At 45.3% G+C, this 21896-nt stretch overlaps 1 protein-coding gene across 4 annotated transcripts in view; it reads right to left on the reverse strand.

Moving 5' to 3' along the window:
- MOCS1 (molybdenum cofactor synthesis 1) overlaps window positions 1-21896 on the reverse strand; it is a 122754-nt gene that overhangs the window by 10440 nt on the left and 90418 nt on the right. For all 4 annotated transcript variants that reach the window (XM_014523029.2, XM_025211864.1, XM_025211863.1 and 1 more), the window contains exons 4-8: window positions 14196-14360; window positions 8772-8833; window positions 7412-7523; window positions 5536-5648; window positions 4228-4338 (exon numbers count right to left, since the gene is read on the reverse strand). In XM_014523029.2, the coding sequence (XP_014378515.1) occupies window positions 4228-4338; window positions 5536-5648; window positions 7412-7523; window positions 8772-8833; window positions 14196-14360 (563 nt within the window). The remainder of the gene's footprint in view (window positions 1-4227; window positions 4339-5535; window positions 5649-7411; window positions 7524-8771; window positions 8834-14195; window positions 14361-21896) is intronic.

Genomic DNA, 21896 nt, shown 5'->3' on the forward strand with positions numbered 1-21896 from the left:
CAGGAATTGGGGTTAGAACTTAAAAAAACCCATGTATGTATTTATTTTATATATTTTCACACATGTTGGATACAGTTACATGTGCAATCAATACGAAACAATAAACTCCAGAGCATTTTGAGCTGGCATACTGAAGTAAACTGCTCCTAGGTGAAGCGTCTACACATGAGCCTGGGACAGCAGCAACTTGAGCTGGAGAGGAGCAGGCCCCTGATTGGCTGGGCTGATTGGGTGCAGTTTACACCCACGGTCAGTATCTACATGGGTGTTTCAGTGCGGTAACTTACCCTGCTGTAAGATAGGACTGTCCCCAATAGTCCTATCTTACGGCAGAGTTAATTAGTTTACTGTACCCTAATTCTGGCAGGTGTGTAGACAGTGACGCTTTACTGCTCAGCTAATTAGCCTACTCCACAATAAAGTGCATGTGGAGATGCACCCAGTGGGCATGTCTACACGTGCCCCTGACTGCGCAGTCCCAGCAGCGCATGGGTTGTTTCCAACCCTACGTTGCCATAGCAACGAGCTATCTCACTGTAACTCTTCGCTATAGCAACATAGCGTCTCGTGTAGACATGCCCAGCGTGTAGTTAACTTATGGAAGTCTTTGCCAATGATCGAAGGGAAGCTGGGTGACAGCGACCACGAGCTGATCACCTTCACCATCTGCTGTAAAGCTGGCAAGTCAGTCAGCAATACAGAAGTCCTCAACTTCAGGAAAGCCGACTTTGACAAGCTCAGGAGGTTTGTCAGTGAGGCCCTAAAGGGCCACAACCCAAAGGGGAGGGGAGCTCAGGACGAGTGGTTGCTCCTCAAAGGAGCAATCCTGGATGCGCAAGCACAGTCTATCCCGCCTTGGAGGAAAGGCAGCAAAAGGGCACAGCAGCCCCCTTGGCTCAGCAAGGAAATAGCGGACCTCCTGTGTCTTAAAAGGAAGACCTACAAAGGATGGAGGACTGGAACCACCACCAAGGAGGAATACTCTGCTCTGGTCCGCACCTGCAGAGAGCAAACCAGGAAAGCCAAGGCTGTGATGGAACTCCAGCTAGCTACAAATATCAAGGACAATAAAAAGCCCTTTTTTAAGATTTGTGGGGAGCCAGAGGAAAAGCAAGGGCAACACTGGACCCGGGCTAAACCAGATGGGACAACTGACAACCGATGCCCATGAAAAAGCAAACTTGCTAAATGGGTACTTCACGTCAGTTTTTCACCAGTCCCAAGGGACACCCCTGCCTACTGTGGGTCAGGGATGCCCGGGTGAGGGAGGTTCCTTACCCTCCATCAAAACTGATCTCGTGAAGGAACACCTTGACAGGCTGGATACCTTCAAGTCAGCCGGCCCTGACAGTTTACACCCAAGGGTACTCAAGGAGCTGGCAGGCATCATAGTTCAGCCCCTGGCATGGATTTTTGAGAACTTCTGGCACTGGTGTAGTGCCCAAAGATTGGAAGAAGGTCAATGTTGTGCCTATCTTCAAGAAAGGGAGGAAAGTGGATCCGGCAAAGTACAGGCCCATCAGCCTGACCTCCATCCTGGGGAAGGTCTTGGAAAAGATTATCAAGGCCAGCCTTTACAGACTAGCTGACGGCAATATCCTGAGGGATAGCCAGCACGGGTTTGTTGCGGGTAGGTCTTGCTTGACCAATCTCATTTCCTTTTATGACCAGGTGACCTATCACCTGGACAAGGGGGAAGAGATTGATGTCACTTTAAAAAAGCCTTCGATCTGGTATCCCATGATCACTTCTTGGCAAAATTGGCTAACTGCGGCCTCAACCTCACCACGATCTGCTGGCTGGGGAATTGGCTCTGCTGTAGGACCCAGAGGGTGGTGGTTGACGCAAGTCAATTGTCATGGTGCGCAGTGACCAGTGGGGTCCCTCTCAAGGCTCTGTCCTAGGGCCTATATTTTTAATATCTTCATCAATGATGTAGACACTGGCGTCAGAAGCGGGCTGGCCAAGTTTGCCAATGACACCAAACTCGAGTAAAGCATCCACCCCTGAGAACAGGAGGGTGATCCAGGCAGATCTTGACAGGCTCATGAAGTGGGCGGATGAGAACCTGACATTGTTTAACACTGAAAAATGCAAGGTTCTTCACCTTGAGAGGAAAAACCTGCAGCATGCTTATAGGCTGGGCAGTGCTACACTGCCTAGCGCTACAGAGGAAAGGGACTTGGGGGTCATGATTGACCACAAAATGAATATGAGCCTTCAATGCAATGCTGCGGCTAGTAAAGCGAGCAAAACGTTGGCTTGCATCCATAGATGCTTCTCAAGCAAATCCCGGGACGTCATCCCCCCGTTGTACTCGGCCTTGGTGAGGTCGCAGCTGGAATACTGCATCCAGTTGTGGGCACCACAATTCAAAAAGGATGTGGAGAAGCTTGAGAGAGTCCAGAGAAGAGCCACGCGCATGATCAGAAGTCAGGAAAACAGACCTTATGATGAGAGACTGAGAGCCATGGGACTCTTCAGCCTGGAAAAGCGCAGGCTCAGGGGTGATCTGGTGGCCACCTATAAGTTTATTAGGGGTATTCACCAGGATCTGGGGGAACGTCTGTTCACCAGAGCACTGAAAGAGATGACAAGATTGAACGGTCACAAACTCTGCCATGACCGATTCAGGCTGGACATAAGGAAGAACTTCTTTACTGTCCGAGCCCACAAGGTTTGGAATAGACTGCTGCCAGAGGTGGTTCAAGCACCCACTTTGAACACCTTCAAGACGCATTTGGATGTCTGTCTTGCTGGGATCCTATGATCCCTGCTGACTTCCTGCGCCTGGGGCAGAGGGCTGCACTCGATGATCCTTCCGGGTCCCTTCCAGCCCAAATGTCTATGAAAACCACAGAAGGTTGTAGAGGCAAATAGTACAGCTAGGTTCAAAAAGGAACTAGACAAATTCATTGATGACAGATCCATTAAGAGGCTAGAGATCACTCTAGATATGCCCCATTCATATGCATTTACTGTAAAGTAGCCACTTTTCCTGCCGTTGGAGACAGGATACTGAACTAGGTGGACCGTTTTGATCTGACCCAGTATGACATTTCTTATGTTCTTATCTCACCACGTAAGTGAAAGGTATGTAGGGGAGAAAAAGCCCCAAGCCCCATATTTAAGATGGATGTTTTGACATAGCCTATGCCAATCAATCCTGTTTTCCATTCAATTCATAGTGTAGGTACAATCAGTATTCAGTGACCTTCCTTTCCTGCTTCTTCCATTACATTCCTCACTCTAATCACCTCCACTTTTCTTCTCTCCCCATGACTACCTCCTTCTCCAACTCTATTCTGTGGTATTACACTGTTCAGCTTTGGCTCCATTATTCCTACACTCCACGTCTCCACCAAGTTTATTCTATATCTCCAGCATGTCATCTTAAATGAGTAAATGCCCCAACATGAGTCCATTGGTCAGTCTAGTCCACATATCAACACTTAAGCTCTCTGCACCTAAAATAAGAAAATTTTGCAAAAACTGATCCACAAAAGTTACGTGGATATTAAAATAAAAAAGAACAGGTTTTTTTTGTGAAGCGATCATGATCTTGAACAAATCTGGGCTACCAGGCTGCTTGGGTGATCCAGTATTAGACAGCAGGACATCTACCGTCACCATCAGGTGGCAGCTTAAGAGAGCCAATTTTTAATTGAAAACTTCATTTTTCCCCTTAGGACTGCCAGCTTCAACGTGGCAGGAAGCTAAATGCTCCCCCTTCCACAGCTGTTGCACAAAACACATAGGCTGCCTTTGAAGAAGAATGCAGAAAGAGATCTTCAGTGTAACCCTGAAATGGAATAGTATTCTAATGGAACAGGAAATCCAAGTTTTCAGCTGCTTACAACCTTTTTACTGAAAGCAATTTTCCTGTTTCATGTTTAAGATGACTTAACATAAAAAAAAAAGCTTAAGTGTGTATTTATCTTCACTGACCTCACAACAAATTAGTCTGACAGTTCAAGTTTACTGTATTATCTAAACATAACCAGAGGATGGAATACTGGGAAAAGCAAGGTAATGTGTGTCAGAGCCAAAAAAGAAAAAAAAATATACAAGTTGCTTCAGAAATGAATACTCCCAGAAAAAAAAAAAGCTGCACCGAGGCAGACTTTTCCTGTTGTCTTATATCACAGCACCATAAAAAAGCAGCAATTCAACACCCCCCCCATTTTAGCTGCAAGTAGGTGAAGGGAGTCACAGGTTGCTACCTACCTTCAGGTTCCCATCTGCTGTTATCCTCAATCGACTGCAGGTTCCACAGAAGTGCTCTGACATGGAGGTGATAAAGCTAACCTGTCCCTGGAAATCTGGCACCTTGTAAGCCTGCAGAAGTCAGGGAAAGAAGAAATACTAATAAGTATTTTTTTTCAGAAGGCTTTACTAGGGAGCCAAAAACCTAGGTTAAGTTGGTCTAGAGACCCCTCATCTAAATTTGGCTTCCTCCCTCCCAGGGGTTCAGCAATGGAAGACAGAATGGGGTTGGGATCAGGATGGGATAAGAGGAAGTTGTCAATCCTGTAATGTCTACTGTTTATTGTCTTATAAAAAAGAGGTTTTAGTGATTTCAATCTATTTCTCAGTGGGTCAGTGTTCACAGTGCACATACACACACTCTGCCTTTAATCCCATCAGCCCCTGTGAGAAGCTGAGTGATCCAGTTGCTCTCCTAGTTAAACTTTTAAACTATACTGATACTGGCAGCTGGGGAAAGGGCAAGTTTTGGTAAGCTTATAAATGCCTCAACATGCCAGAGATAACTTTGTTCAAAGCTATCAGTTCTGCAACTTTTACAAAGACTAAATTCACCTTGTTGCAAGCCCAAAAAAATCTATTCCTGCTCCTAATTTTACATGAGTCCTACGCCTTCCATCAATGCAAGCAGCGTGACTGCAGTAACACCATAGGGTTTCTGGAGAGCCAGAGACTTTAGAATAAGCCACAAAAAATGCCATAGCTACCAAAACCTGTCTGCCATCAAGTGTACACACTTCACTGCTCTCTGAAGACCCAAATTTCTACAACATGGAGAAAAAAGAAATCAATGAGTGGACATCTACAAAATATGTCCCTGCTCCCTGTGATTCACAGGCATCATACAAGACTGCTGACATGATGTTGGGTGAATCTGTCCTTACCTATCAAGCATCAGATGAGGAAGATTTTGACATGCAGCAGCCTGGACTGTAAATATCCACAGAAGTAATGAAGCAATTTACTGAATGACATTTACAACACCTGTTCAAGCATGAAAGTTTGATTCCTTTAATGGCAATAGTCCTGGATAAGGGATTGAAGCCTAGTACTACTTTCACCTGACAAAGCCACAGTTGGCAAAAGTGCTGTGTTTCTAGAAGTAAAAAATCATGCTTGCTGTTCACAGAGGCTGTATGCATGCATTCTGACTAATGACTTCAAGTTCATTACACAGAGGACTAGGGACCATCATGCCCTTTACCCTAGCTAGCCTGTCACAATTTGATGAGGCCTTGGATCTCCTTTCACAGTGTTGTCTGCACCCACCTTTGCTGTGCTGGAGGCCTCACAGGGCAGTTTCTCCAACTCAGGCCACCTCTGCTTGATTGTATCCAACATCTCCTTATAGCTCACCATCTTCTTAAAGTTCCACTTGTTGCCTAGGTATAGATCAGTCATTAGGAATTTTTAAACAGAAAAACACACTCCTATTCCTTGGATGTCTGCTGTCCTTTTCAGTGAACAATACCTGAGAAGCTGTATCAACCTTCTAGACCACAGGTGTCAAACAAAGGCCATGCCCAAATCTGGCTTGTAGAAAAGGGTCATCTAGCTTGTGGGGATTCCCTGGTCTGGAAGATATACCTCCAGATCTAACCTGAGTGGCTGGACATTCAGCAGCACAGTGAGCAACAATAGCATTAACCCCTGCAGCTGCTAGAGCTGTTATGAAGGTGGGGCCAACAGCCTGGGGATTAATGCTGCTTGTCGTACCACTGAATTCAGTTTGGTATCCTCACTGGGGATGAAATTCTGCAACAGCACTAATCCCCTGGGTGCTGGCCCAACTGATACAATGGTTCTGGCAGTGGTGGAGGTTAATGTCACTGTTGCTTGCCCTGCCACCAATTTTTTTAATTGTAATGTCTCTTGGGGATGGAATTCTGCAGTGCTGGGGCAAACAACCATGGTATTAATTTAAATGGCTGCCAAAGGTACTATGTATTAAGGTGTCACAATTCCGGGGGTTAATACCACCAGTGCTTGTCTTGACACTGAAAGTGGATCATCTGGCTTGTGAGAAGCCCTGTGGTCTAGCCTATAGGGGCCAAATGAGGTTGACACCCCTGTTCTAGACCATAAAAAAAAAAAAAAGACAAAAATTTAGCAAAGCTTGCAAGTCAACTGAGCCCTGTCAGGAGGGGTACAGAATTTGGTGATGGGAAACCAAATCAAAACTTCTTTCTTTTTTAACTCTAACTATATATCTCAAATAAGAAAACTATATACATTTGTATCTTTAAACAAGGAAAAACCCATTTAAATTAAAACTGAAGTTATGACAGCCTGCCTGAAGCCCTAAACTTAGTATAATCTATTAAAATCATTATGTGACCAAATGAGCAGTATATGTTTGTTGCCAAAGTTTTGAAGTCAAACTGGTGAACTGGTAAAAGTTACTAGCCAAGCACTTAGAACCAGAGTTTGTTGAGTGCTGAATCAGCTTCTGATGGCCTCTTCTGCAAATGCAGAGGGAATAGTTTCTTCAGTTTATTCAGTTCAATAACTAGCTCATTCAAAGTTGAGAAATCAAATTGGAGTTGAAAAGGCAATTTTTTCCAAAGTATGTATAAAAATAAGGTGCGAGAGGCTGAGATAATGCTTCTATAATCTTGAAGGACACGATGACCAGAAACATTCAAATCACTAACTATAGCTAATGCTTCCAGTGTTTAAGAAGGCATTTTAAAACGCACATATTTCAACTAAAAGGTTTTTTTCCTTAAGTACCGAGGGCATCCCAAGAAATTTTAGTTAACTAAGGAATTTTAAATAGCTTGTTTTTAAGCATTTTAATGGCATTCCAATTTCCACCCAAAGTTAACAAAATCACAAGTAAAAAAAAAAATCTCATAAATACAAAATGTACGTTTTACTGTTTTCTAAACAAAAATATGTAAACCGTTAAGCATCTAAGTAAATGTAATGTTAAACTACACTCAGCTCTAATGAGCACGAGTGACACCTCAGCTGACACACACTTTCCAGTTTTGGGCACCACGCTTTAAGAAAGTTGTACACAAACTAGAGAAGAGCAACAAAAACAGCAAGAGGTTTAAGAACCATGTGTTCCAAGAAAAAAATTAGATGAAACATATCCTGTTCCTTCAGAGAAGGGAAAACTGAGGACATGAGTACTCACCATCAAAGGGCATGTACTCTATGAACCGTACATCTAGAGGCAGATTCTTTGTGAGGTCCACAAAGTCCAGCAGCTCATCTTCATTGAGACCTCTCATCACTACGCAGTTCACCTGGAGAAAAAAACCCAGCAGCCTGAAACCACTCTGTACAGAACCCAATGTTCTCATCTTGTACAAGAGGACTCAGTGCCCTTAGGCAAGGTTAGGAACAGGGTATACAGAAACATCACAGCATCTCCTTCAAAGGAAAAGTGTTAAGAGATGTCAGGAGGTTTAAAATGATGCAAGTGATGACATACTATCTCATGCATCATTCTGACTGGCTCCTTTGCTATGGGTGTCCTCCCCAGCTAACTGTTCTAGTTTTACTTTGGAAGATGGCTAATGTTTTTTCAGCTCTGCTTTCTATAAAACCCATAGAAATATGGCAGGATGGCTCATCCAGCAATGCTTTCTTCTGGGGTGCATACAACATTTGGTAGGGTTCCTATCTCATACTAGGGTAATGCTGACAGCACTCTATATTGAAAGCAAGCTTGACTACTAGAAATGCCTGGATCTGGAAAAGTTTAAACGGAGGCCTTTCCTGATAGCTGCAGTCCCACAGAGTCTCAGGCCCTCTTGCTTGTATCACTGATGATGCATGCTGTAGTTTTTCTTAGTAAGACTTGTTTGGCAACCGTTGATCCTTCCAGATCATGGTGTATGCGTGAGAAGTCACCCGGACCTTCAACACACATGTCTAGGCAGGAGTTTTGGAGGAGTGGAGGCTGCCCAGACCTTCATCCCCACTTTAGGTCACTGAGACAGAATCCAAAGGCTAGACTGAGTCCAGACGTTTGGTGCCTCCATTGCTGTATTTGTATAAGCGTCTGGGAATTGAACCCAGGTCTCCTGTGGGGCAGACAAGGATTCTACTACTGAACCAAAGGGCACTCCAAGATAAGATTTGTATGCTTAACAGACTGTAATGCCCATATTTTCAAGCACAGCTATACTCAACTTTAATCTTTAAATATTTATCTTGTTTCTGCAATCTAAAGCTATTTATACTAGATGATGTTCCAGTAGCCAGTGAAAGGGACATGAGTCAGAGCTGTAGCTCTGAACAGAGAACAGCTGAGTCAGTTACACAAAATAACAAAGTGGCATTACTGGTAAACAGCCTTCAATAATGCTGAAAGATTCCTTAAATATCACCAAGAAAAAAAATGCTAACTCTTAATGGAAAAGAAACAAAACCAAAAACAAAACAAGAAAACCAGACCAAAACAAAGAAACCTATAGAAGTAAGATGCAGTGGGTATCACAGAGTGAACCACCAGGGCTCCTAGGTGATTACAAGCTGAATGGACTTACCTTGACTGGATTGTACCCAAGTTCAATGGCTTTGTGAATTCCTTCCATTACCTTGTGAAAGCCTGAAATGCAACAAGAATAAAGTCTTTAGATGACTGGGACAGAAAAGAACTGGTTCCAGGAGATTGATCAGTGGACTGTGAATCAAGAGACTGGTTCTTTGCAAACAGAAATTTTCATCTTATCTTTTTATTTTATACCCCACCCTATCCAAAAGGCTCAGAGCAGCTCATGCTGTCCTTATGAGAGGGCACTAAATGGACCCGATTTGCTTAGCCTAGCAAAACAAAGGCTGAGGAGACAGGCTTGCTTTCTATAAATATACTGGGAGGGGAAAGAGCTATGTACGCTAAGTGACAATGCTAGTACAAGAACAACTTCATAAAAACTGACCAGAAATAAATTTAGGATGGAAATTAGAGGAAGGTTTTTAAACCTTCAGTGCAGTGAAGTTCTGAAACACCCTTTCAAGAGGGGAAAGTGGGGATAAAAACCCAATGTTAAGATGGATCTTCCTCAGCTTATCTAAAGAAATATATAGATAGTTTTTGAGGTTGCTGGGGACTCACTCATGATCCAAGAGGTCCATTTCACACCCATGTTTCTAAATTACATGAGGCCAGATTTTTAAAGGTATCCAGGCACCTCACAATACAGCAGCACCTTTTTGCATCTGTAGGTGACCAAACCCCTTTCAGATATGGTTTTCAACCTTTCTGTGCTTCAGTTCTGCTCATTGTTTTACCATTTTATACAAGGTGAGCATGTAGGAAGTGTTTCTAGATTTGGGGAAGGAAGAGTACTTAAATATTCCTCCTCTTCCTCCTTCCATTCGCCCTTGTCTGGTACATAACAAGCATGACACCCAAGGGTGTACAGAAGGGAAGTAGAAGATGTAGGCCTTACAATCCTTCCTGACCAACATATACAGCATCCTTCATGCTTGACCTTGAAAGAATGTGTGACATTCTGATTAAGTGATTTTGCAGACTCAACATGGCCAGGAAGAGACATTAACTGAAACATCTATTTTCCCTAGATCTAGGAATTTTGTAATGAAAAAGGGGGACACTGAAAAAATAAGACTTCAGGTATCATATCATCCTGTCATATTATGCACTAACACTAACATTACTGATATGTCATGAACTAATGTACAAATAAGAAAAATCTTCATAAAATAAAATGTCAATACCAGGCTTCAAAATTCCAATAAAAAAATCTGAAATATAAATAGTTCAGAAATGGTTTTACAGGGATTTTCCTATGACATGAACATTTCAAGGTTGAACATTCAAGCTGGTCATTCTCTCTCCCCTGCTCCCCGATAGGTTCTTAAACCAAGCAAGCATCTGTCCCTTATGTTTCACTGTGAATGATCCCACATGAAATTCCACTTTCCAGATATTATCTCAGTAAAAAGTGGTTTGAGTCTTGTTTTTTATGTTATTTCAGAAGGCTGTTATCTCATTTTCTTCAGGATGATGGAGAGAAAAAATGTGATGAGCTATAGGCTAATTTAGACTGTCACTATCCAAGGACAGATATTCTTCACTAGGCCATCCCATGGGATATGGAGGTAGGAATGAACTGAGAGAACATGTTTGTCTAATGCAACTTCATTTGCATTTGTTGTCTAATACATTTTCATACATAGAGGATGCATCTACATGTGCCATTAAGCCAACATGATAAATTCTCAGGTGCAGCATCTGCATGTGCACCTGAGACCACAGCACTTTGAGCTGGGGCAAAGCAGCCCTGGGCTGGCAGGTGGTGGCGGTGTCAGGGCTGGCTGGGGCACGAGGGTGCTGAGATCTGGGGCATGGCAGCACGCAGTCCCTGCACTTTAGCACCCTTGTACCCCTGCCAGCCCCTATCAATGTCTACACATGTGTTTCAGAGCACATAATTACTCCACTATACGATTGTACTGTCTCCATTGCAGAATAGTCATTATAACTTCTAATCATATACTATTTGAGACAATATATTCATGTAACCTTTTTAGGAAAGTTTTATAAATAGGTCACAACAGGCCATGGACTATATTAGCGGACCAATTTTATGGGGTTCCCAGAGGCTCCTCCATAGATTAGTAAAGATTAAAGAAAACCACTGTACCCAATAGGACTCTGTGCTCAGTCTAGAAGATCCCATTAAACATCTCTGTGATGCTTAGTTTCAGTTCTCAAACTGTGGATTGTGTCTTCAGATATAACATCCTTGTTAACAGCAGTATAGGCAGATGAGAGCTAACAGACCTGATTCTCTACCCATCAGCTCTGTCATCTCTGCAAGTTTGTGTACACAGAGTCAAGCCCTTACCTCTCTCTAAAAGTGCAAAGCTTCAGGAAGTTAAATGAAATCGAGGATTGTTGGGGGTGGAGTAGACCTGGGCAAGGAAGAGGAGTCTGGAAATAAATGCAAGGAGGGAGGGGCAGCAGAAACAAAAGAAAAACATTTAGAGCAGGATATTCCAGAAGTCTTGAGGGATAAATTTCTGAGTATAGCCCCTCCATTGATTTGAGATCTAGTGAGGGAATGGTATAGTAGAAGGGAAAACTTATCATTGCAGCAGGCTTGCCAGGCTGTAAAAGAGACCCTGTTTGGAAATATTTTAATGAAGGTTATATCAAATAACAAGAACGCACTTTTTGTAGAAAACAACAATTAAAATCTAGGCTTCCTGACCAGTTATTTAAATCATGATTTAAATCAGATCCACCCTGAAAAAAACCTGAAACTTTTACTCCTCATTTCTTCTTGATACATTTTATTAAGAGCCATAGGGATTTCCCCATCTTGCTCTTGCACATTTAGCTCAGCAGCACTCAACAAGAAAAACCTCTCTGTAGCTAGTATCTTTTTTTTTAAATATATAAATTATCTGTGTCCCCTACAACTTCTAGAGAGATGTAGTCTGTATGCTGTACGTTTCTAATGACTTCCAATCAGATATCCAGAGCTGCTGCCATGTAATTCAGGAAGCTGCAGGATCAAGTTTGCCCTTTCAATAACAGAAAAAGGGCATATTTTCAGTAAGCGTCTAAAACTGTGCTAATCTAACTGCAGTGAGCAAGGAGGCAGAGAATGGAAGAACTCTCCAGTGTGACCCCCAGTCCCTGCAAATATTTTCCTGGAACAACTCAACTGGTGCAGCTGCCTCATGGTACAGTGCTGTGCCCTAAACTGAGGTTGCAATGTCTGTACGTTTCAAATCTTTATCTGAATAGAGCACGTTTCCTCACCATGACCCAGGCACTAAATGGGTAATGACAGAAAGAAGGAGAAAAACCCCTATTCCTCACCTGTCTCAGATATGTACCTGTGCTTAGTCTGGTTGGGGAATATAGCCAAACCTTGGCTCAATAACCAAGTTCTCAGTATGTTAAAGTCACTTTTCTGCTGCACTGTAGGTTTTTAAATCTAAGACATGGTATTTTAAATTGGTACTGCAGCACCATCTAATGGCCTGTAGGTAAACTGTTTAAAACTGCAGCTCAGATAAGTTTATAGGCATTGACATAATTATATTTTTAGATGGAAAAATCTGATACTAGATTATTGAATTTCAGAATGGAAACAAACTTGAAAATTTATTAGGATTCATTTAATAGGTATCTTTAAACATTTCATATACACTCTTCGGACACGTCTCTAAAATTTACATTTTGATTTACTATCTTGCAAGTAGCTAGAATACATGGGACAAGATTTCAGTCCTTCCTCAGTAATTTCAGGTGCAGGCTCTGTTTTTCCTCATAAAAAAGCAATGAATGGAAAGCAATACTTGCTACACATATGACTGATGTGATTCAACCATGACTTTAGGAGACTAATTACATTGGTCACAGTAAGCTTCATTCAGTCTCTGTGACAAAATAATTTGTAGCTGCTTTGCTGGGACAGTCAACACTAAGTCAAACAAGGCCATTCTGATACCTATCCATTAGACTTGGACTGAACTCCTACTACCAGTCTTTTCTGAGAGAAAAGTGGAAATCAATTAGACATTTTAAGTGGTTGCATAAGACACTGCGTTGTCCATTGGGTGGGCCCTTAATGCAGGCTTTACTGGAGACAATGAAGGAGTGAAAAGATTTTTACTCTGAGAGAAACAAACATTCTTAGAATTTAAGAATAAAAAATGAGTATGGCAAAACAGAAGTGGTAACGAGCAAACATGTCATCAGCCAACCCAATCACCAGTGAGCATGGGTTCTGAGCCTGAGCTGCAAGCAAGCTGCAGCACAGCTTGGTCACCCTCTTCTTCTTGGGGCACAGCTGAGGAGAGGTTCTTACCAATTTTTTTCTTCCAGCACAGGGGCTTAGTAAGGAACAAGCTGACAATCACTGATCTGGATGAACTGATTTTAGGTTTTGTAGGAGGGCAGAAGGCGATTGAGAGGAGAAGCATGTCACAACCAGTTACTTGGCATTTTTTTTTTGAGAGTATGAGTGATTGATTTCAGGGTATTGTTACTTTTTCTTGATAGGTGGGCAGATAACATTTAACAGGAGACCAGTCAGACTTCATGTGCAGGATTTACAGCAGGGATGCCAAAGTTCTTTCAGCCCCATTGGCCCAGATCAGGCCCACAAACCCCTTCTCCTTTCCCCTCCCCCAGCATGCCTGATCCAGCAGCTACTCCAGCTGGTCTGGGACTGCACTGTGAGAGGCACAGTCTCGAGCAGCAGCTGCACTGCACACGGTGGCTGCCCTGGCTGAATTGCGCTGCACATGGTGCCCGCCCCAGCAGCCCCAGGCCTGTAAGTTCTACATGCAGCAAAGATCTCGGACTGGCTGGAGTGGCAGCTGTGTGCAGTGTGCGTGCCAGAGCAGGCACTGTGTTTGGCACAGTTTAGCTGGGGCAGTCACCATGTGCTGCTGCTCTGGCCAGACTGTTCTGCACACTGCATTTGTTCCAGTGCTCTGGGATCTCTGCAGTGTGCTGGATCAGGCATGCTGGAGAAGCCGGGGGGACACAGAGGAAAGGGGAGGATGTCTGTGGGCTTGAATCAGCCTGCACCATGGGTGTGAGCCATGCCCTGTGTGGGACTAATCAGACCCCAGGACAGCATTGGGGGCCACAGAGCAGATCTGGTCTGTAGGCCAGATGTTTGACACCCCTGACTTACAGGATTCAAAAGATTCTCATGAATAACCAGCAGTCACTTAAGGTTTGGCAAATGCAGTTAGGATCCTACCAAATAAGAATGACTTGAATGCAAGCTGCTGTTCATAGGTAAGCAATATTGACTCTAACCATTCAGTATTTGTCTGGAGAAAGTGTAGATAGAATGGAAAAGAGTCAACCAAACTCAAGTCAAGGAGAGATATTTTTATACTAGTTTTAGAGGACAGACAGACAGACAGACACTAACCAATTTTATATAAAGTGAAAAGAAGAATACTGGTACCTTTCCTCCGGACAATGAACTCAAATTTGGCTGGAACCAGAGTATCCAAGCTGATGTTAATGGCATCCAGACCAGCCTCCTTCAGCCGGGGCAGCAGCCTGGCCAAGTTAATCCCATTTGTTGTGACAGCAATGGTTTTTATCCCTTCTATCTTGTACAGTTGAGCTAGGAAACAAAAGAATGGCAGGACATTTAAATGGAAGGAGCTAAATCAGAACTCATGCCAAACCCTGTAGAGAAGGGAATATGCAAAATGGTGCAGAGGAGAAAATTAATTTGTCCTCTAAGCAGTTAGGACCCTGAATGCCTACTTCTGCTGAGTCTATCTGCACACCTACTTACTTTTTCATTAATTATAGACTGACAGAGAGTTATCTCCCTCTTAGCAACAGCTTTTGGATTCTGTTGACAACAAGCATACATACAAGCTGGTCTAGGGGAGGCTGCAGAGTGGGTGCGATTAAACCTCCTTTAGCTTTGCAGTGCACATGCACTGGCCTCTCTGGGTTCACTGGCTTGTCTGAGTGGTTGCTGGCAGAACCCAGGGGGCGAATGCTGGTAGTGCTCACTCCCTCAAACCCTCTGCCTGATGCCATTTTTGGCAGCGGGGGAAAAGCTGAGGGTGCAGGTGGAGAGGGACGTGACCAGTGACAGCGCTCACCCCTTGGGTTCTGGAAGCACAGCAACAAGCTGGTAAGCTCAGAGAGCTCACTGCACATGTGCTGCACAGCTCCCCAGGATCCTCCTTTGAGCATGAAGGTATCATCTGTGCCTCTCTCTCTTTCAAGCTGTACTTTCTAGAGTAACAGTGTGACATAAGCCAATTTCTAGCAGTATTAAAAAAGCTAACTGTGTGTCACACAGAAGCGATTATAGACACTTGATCCAAATGCTTAGGCTCTGGATTAACCTTGCTCTACACATCTATTAGAAAAAGTTTGCACTTTAACATTGAAGGAAGTCCTATGGACACATTTAATCTGCCCTCACTTCTGGCGTGAGAGAAAGAGGTCTCATGCCTGGTTCTGAAAGCTCAATTTCAACTGTAATAATCTCTTTTTAACTATTACTTTTATCGTGATGCCGTTGCACTCTATTTTGGGTCCCGTAACAACATCCAGATACTGGATTGCTTGAATTTATATAGTGCCTTTTACCTTATGAAGTCTTTACAAAAAAAGAGTTTTAGTTACCTCCAAGAGGAAACGTAGCAGCTATATGGCAGCTCAAGGAAAAACTACCCAATAACTGAAGCTAGTCAGCAAGAAATGCTGAGACTCCCCAGGCGACCAGGGAGATTGACCAGGGAGCCAGCGAACAGGACCGCAAACAAGGGAAGCAGTTTACAGGCAGTTCGTAGGCCAGTTCATGGGTAGTAGCATAGCCTATTACCACATAATTGCTCTCGGCCATGGCGGTGACTTGTCATACCCGCAGGCATCCTGCCATCACTGAGACCTTCACCCAGACAGAGCCCGAGGCCCCGGACTGCGGGGGCTGCTTGGCGCGGCTGCTGGGTACTGAGCATGGGGGCACCCCCACTTGTGGGGTGTGCTCCCTGGTGGAGCCTCTGGAGGGCCGGGTGCAGGAACTTGAGGAGGAGATGCATCAGCTGTGCACCATCAGGGCCCATGAAGACTTCACTGATAGCTACTGCCAGACCCTTCTTCAGAAGATGGAAGAAGAGACAGAGATGGTAGCCAACATGATGGATAACCAAGAAGATCTATCTGGAGCGACCTGGAAGACAGTCACCTGATGCTCCAGGAAACCCACGGCCAGGGCTGCTCCTCCCCTGGCCCTGCACAACAGGTACACTCCCCTCCCCATGCAGGAGGCAGCTCCGATCGTGACACCAGGAGAGGAGAAAGGTAAGCAGCTTGCTGCCACCCCCAAGAGGCAGCGCAAGGTGGTGGTGGGGGGGGACTCCCTCCTGCAGGTCACTAAGGGACCCATCTGCCATCTGGACCCCCTTGCCTGTGAGGTCTGCTGCCTCCCAGGGGCTCACATCGGAGATGTAGCAGAGAGGATCCCCAGGCCTGTCCAGCCCTCCGACTACTATCCCATGCTCCTCAACCATGTGGGAACTAATGACATGGCCAGGAGTAATCCAGACTGGGTCATGAATGATTACAGGGCTCTGGGGGCTGTGCTCAAGGGGTTGGGAGCCCAGGTAGTCTTTTCTTCTGCGCTCCCTGTTGTCCCAGAAGGGAAGGATGAGGAAGTGAACTGGCAACTCCAATGCTGGTGCCATCGAGAAGGCTTTGGATTTCTTGACCACAGTGCATACTTCAGAGAGAGAAGACTCCTGGGAAGGGATGGCATCCACCTCACGAGGAAAGCTAAGTTCCTGTTCGCAGCCAGGATGGCCGATCTTCTGGACAGGGCTTTAAACTAAGACTGCTGGAGGATGAGGATACACAAATTCAAACATGTCCAGGGACCAACATACAAGTAAGCCCAGTAGATAGGGACACTGGGAGAGCCACTCTTGCAGGAGCTGAGGGAATAGTTCTCCATCAGCAGAACAGGAAGATGAGGGCCTCAGTAGGAAGACTCAGGTGTCTATATACTAAAGCCAGGAGCATGGGGAACAAGCCAGAGGAGCTAGCCCTCCTACTCTCCAGTGTGCATGATGATCTAGTAGGGATCACAGAGACCTGGTGGGACTCCTTCCATGCCTGGAGTATAGCTATAGAGGGCTACACCCTGCACAGAAGGGACCAGGTGGGGAAAAAAGGTAGAGGCGTTGCTCTCTATATGAAAAAGCAGTACACCTCCTTGAAGGCCAACATGGGCTCCAAAAATGAACAGCTTCAAACCCTCTGGGTCAAGTTGGGGGGGGGGGGCGTGGGGGGGGGGGGGGGGAGGAAGAGAGACCTAACTGTAGGTGTATACTACAGACCACCAAACCAGGGGGAGAAACTCGATCTGGAGTTCACCCGAGAATTGACTGAGGCTGCACATGTATGTGACATGGTTGTCATGGGCGATTTTAATTATCCAGACATCTCCTGGGAAGTAGAAGGCAGTGCATCAGATCAGACAGGGCACAAAAAGTGCAGCAGATAAGGTAAGAAAAATAGATCCAAGTGGCATTTGTGGAGGTTGCAAGGCTAATTTGTGCCATGCTTGCTCAGAAAGTTGGCTCCCACCATCCTAAAGTATATGCAGAAATTTCTACAGGAGCTCGAGATATAAATGGTTTCCAACTTAGTGACTACCATGGATCTGGGTTTTCCATTTGCCACAGAAAAAACGCAGTAAAACCCAGATTTTTTTCTTCTTCCCATTTTCAGGAGAAAAGCCTGGATTTTCTCCTTTAAAAGGAGAAAAATGTGGGAAACAGTGCATTTCTCTTTGCAGGCTGGCGAGTGGGAGGAGGGCAGTCAGGCAGGGGGTGCCATGCGCATATGTGAACGTATACATGCAAATGGCCACCAGGCAGCCTGGAGAGCAGCTCCCTGCAGGTAAGTTTGGGGGCAGAGCTGCCTAGCCTGGGCAGTGCATGGGGCTTGGGCCCCAAGGCTGAAATGTGTAGCCAAAGGGCCAAGGCAGGGAGCGGGACAGAGCTGCAGGCAGCTTGTCCAGGGTGTGGGGGAGCTGGCTCCTCGCCACTGTGCACATTCCTAGAGAGGACCTAGGGGGCATATGCCCCACATATTTGTGCACAGGGCAGGGCTGGGTGTGGACTACCCACTGCAGGCTTGGGGTCTCTGCCCTCCCCTCAGCACCAGGTCTGACCCAGTGGGTGGGACCTGACACTGCAGAGCAGAGTGGGGCTGGGTGGGGGAAGCTCAACGCTGCTACTGCGAGACAAGCACTACTATGGCAAAGTGCCTCCTGCCCACAGTGGGATGCACAAGTCTGTGCCACCACTTCCGTAGCTGCCGGGTGGACGGGGAGTGCCTTGCAATGGTGGTGCTTGGCACCAAACTTCCCTGCCCAGTCTCGCTCTGTCCTGCTGTGCCGGGTCTCGCCCGCTGGGTTACGGAGGCCCCCGAGGGGAGGACAGCAGAGTGGGGAGTCTGAGCCTGCAGTGCCAAGCCCGCATATGGGCTCTGCCACCCATGGGGGAGGGGGAAATCGGGCTCCGTGCTCCTGTGGACAGCAGCTGAGGTTCAGGCACTGCTGGGAGGTAGGAGGAGGGGGCGGGGGGAGGCAGCAGGCTGCAGATCTGGGTCCTGGCCCTGTAGCCCTTGCAGCTGGGGGCCCCGTCCGGAAGGGCTGAGCGAGTGGGGGTTGGGCGGACAGTGACGAATTTTGGAGGTTTTAATCAGAGAATTTGCAGGTTTTAAATCAAACAATTTGTAATTTTTAAACAATGAAAACCAGGATCCCTGATGACCACACAGTTTAGTGCTAATCACATGAGCAATGGTGACACAAGTTTTCTTGTGGTTATAAAGTAGTTCAAAGGGTTTAATGTGTAACATCTCAGTTAAGGAAAAAAAAAGAGGTATTATTTTACAAATAAGACTAGTCAGGAAGGTGGCAAGCACTAACCACTGTCTTTATTTGTAAGGTTTAACATCCAGTCTATTTGGAAGGAAGTCACTGCCCATATCAGATCACATCACATTGCATCATGTCACAAGGCTTTTTCCAAGCTTAGCAATGCTGTCCCATTAATCAGGGTTAGGTAATACAGCTGTTTCTGACAAATCATTTGTCAAATTATTATGAAACTAAAAATTAAACTCCTTATTCTCTTTAGGTTTTCCCTCCCCTTCCTTGACATTTCTTTTCTTTATAGTAGTTTCTTCATCTTTGAAGCATATAGAGGCATGAAAAAAAAGAAAAAAAAAAGACAGTATTTTACTTTGAGCTCAGATGTAGATGGCTTCAGATAGGCTCAGCTTTAGATAAATGTGCCAAAAATACTCTGCTGAAGTACGTGATCGATACAGAGACTGGGGAGCTGAGTTGAACTAGCGCACTGCTCTTCTAGTAAAGCACTGGGGTTTTTTTCACGTCTGTCAGCAGCCAGAGTTTATCTGAAACACTAGAGTTATTTTGCCATGAAGTCACCTCTTCCTCCTTTGCAGAGAAAGCTTGTATAGGCAGGGGATCCACTCTCCCCAGGACTGTAACTTGCATATGGAATAAATTAGAATGTCCACTCTACTTCCCTAAAGTAAAATTCTGTGAATTTGGGAGATGCTGTACTTCAATTATGTTGTTCCAACTGTAGAACAACTGTTCTTGTTCTGGACTACTTACATTTATATAGTGCCTTTTATGCTAAGAAGTGCTTTTATTTTTTCCAAAACCAACATCTTCTCATAACTTGGTAGATCAGCTCTTCAGAAAGTAACTGGTTAAAAAATAGCACCTTTTTATTCAGTAGGTTTGCTCCCAAAAGCTGCTGACATTAAATTCTTTGAACATCTTCCACTCGTCGTAGTACCAATAGGGGCAGCATCAGCATAGTTACAGAGTCAGAATCTTACTCATCTAGCCCTATTAACAACAGTTCTACGAAAAACAGCACTTGGGTAAAGAAGTCTTATCTTTCAAGATTAAGTCTCCAACTACATTATCTCCAGTAGAATTACACTGTTAAGTGAGTTCTTCAACTCTTTAATACTGGCAAGAGGCATGAGTATTCAGAGGCCTATCTACCCATTTCCGAGACAAAAATAAATGCTCATGTACCTTACATGCCTGCCGGCCCAACACAATTATTAACGCTATGGCGGGAGTGCATCTATTTTGGCTCCTATATCAGAAACAGATCTAGGTCACAGTTAAGGGGCCTAATTCAGTTCTCAGCTATTTAAGTGCCACCACCACAAGAATGCTGAATTTGCAGAGGAGGAAAGATGTTAGATTGTCAACTTTGTATTACTGGGGATTATACTCCTGCTAGATAACCAGCGAGTTGAAAGTCAGTTTTCTGAAAAAAAAAAATCACAGCCATGAAACATAGCAAGACAATTTTTGCAGTCAGTTTTCAGAGCAGGATCACATTAAAATGATTCTGCATTTTCTCCAGTAGCCAAGGGGAGGTGTAGGCTTCTATATTTTCTCTTTAACTGCTTCATATCCATGTCTTCACTGTTCCCTCTGTCATCTTCTCACTTGTGTCTGATCTCCCTTCCTAGCTGTTCTCAGTAACCATAAGTTGGGCCAAAGATTTGGGAACATAAGGAATAGAAGACATGTTAGCACACAGTGGCCAGTGTTGAGACTTGCAGCTGTGGCTTAAAACATGGTTTACTGGTACTGTGAATATGAGAAGCAGAGGGACAAGACAGGTCTTATTTAAGAAGCAAACTTTTTATTAACTTTCCTTTCTGGACTTTCCATCCACTAGAGATGAAGTGGTAGAGAAAGAGCAAATGCCATTGATTCAAAGTCATCAGTAATTATGAGAGTCACATAACCTGTTTGCCATAAAGGGAAATATGTTGGGAAGGCGGATGAACACCACTGGCTTTCTTGACCCATGGATGTCCACAGAATACACGAGGCATTGAATTTTACAATAAAGAAAAAGCACCAGCCACTGCAGACTACAACTCTCAAAATGCAGAGGGTATACAAGATGACCTAAAGTCTAATTTTCAGGCAAGACAGAGACTGGGAGGAGAGAGAACACCAGGAGGAAGAAACGCCAGGTCCTAGTCATCGGGGACTCCCTCCTGCGAGGGCTGGAAGGTCCGATCTGCAGGCCCGACCCCATGTCACGGCAGGTCTGCGTCATGCCTGGGGCTCGGGTCAAGGACATCACGGAGAGGATCCCGGGCTGCATCCGGCCTGCAGACCGGTACCCCATGGTTGTCGTCCATGTGGGTACAAACGACGCGGCAAGAGGCAACCCTGACCGTATTATGAGGGTCTTCGAGGCTCTGGGGACCAGGCTGAAGGAGACGGGGGCACAGGTGGTTTTTTCCTCTCTCCTTCCGGTGAGGGGGCGGGGACAGAGGCATGGGACCTGCATTGGTGAGGTCAACCAGCGCTTACGCAGCTGGTGCCGCCGGGCAGGCCTTGGGTTCCTTGACAACGACCCATGCTTTCGGGAGGGGGGATTGCTGGGGCGGGATGGGCTTCATCTCTCCCCTAATGGCAAGCGTATCTTCTCTTCCAGGTTGGCTGATCTCGTACGGCGAGCTTTAAACTAGACTCGCCGGGGGAGGGGGCTGCAGGAAGACGAGGAGACGCCATCAGGGCAAGGGGTGCAAAGGTAAGTAATGGGGGTCTTGCCATCAGGGCAAGGGGTGCAAAGGTAAGTAATGGGGGTCTTGCCATCAGGGCAAGGGGTGCAAAGGTAAGTAATGGGGGTCTTGCCATCAGGGCAAGGGGTGCAAAGGTAAGTAATGGGGGTCTTGCCATCAGGGCAAGGGGTGCAAAGGTAAGTAATGGGGGTCTTGCCATCAGGGCAAGGGGTGCAAAGGTAAGTAACAGGGGTCCTGATGGTCTGGCTAATCAGGGGGTGGGGGGGCACACAGTCTTGCAAGGCCTTAAATGCCTGTACACCAATGCTCGTAGCATGGGGAACAAACAGGAGGAACTCGCCCTCAGAATAGCTAGTTCAAATCCAGATGTCGTAGGGTTAACAGAGACATGGTGGGACTCATCCCATGACTGGGCAGTTAACATTAGGGGCTATAGGCTGTACAGGCGGGATAGAGAAGGCAGAAAAGGGGGGGGGGTGGCACTTTATGTCAAGGAGCACTACACATCCTCTGCCAGCAG

The sequence above is a fragment of the Alligator sinensis genome, unplaced genomic scaffold, assembly GCF_000455745.1.
Source record: "Alligator sinensis unplaced genomic scaffold, ASM45574v1 scaffold1355_1, whole genome shotgun sequence".
In the NCBI taxonomy this organism is placed as follows: Eukaryota; Metazoa; Chordata; order Crocodylia; family Alligatoridae; genus Alligator; species Alligator sinensis.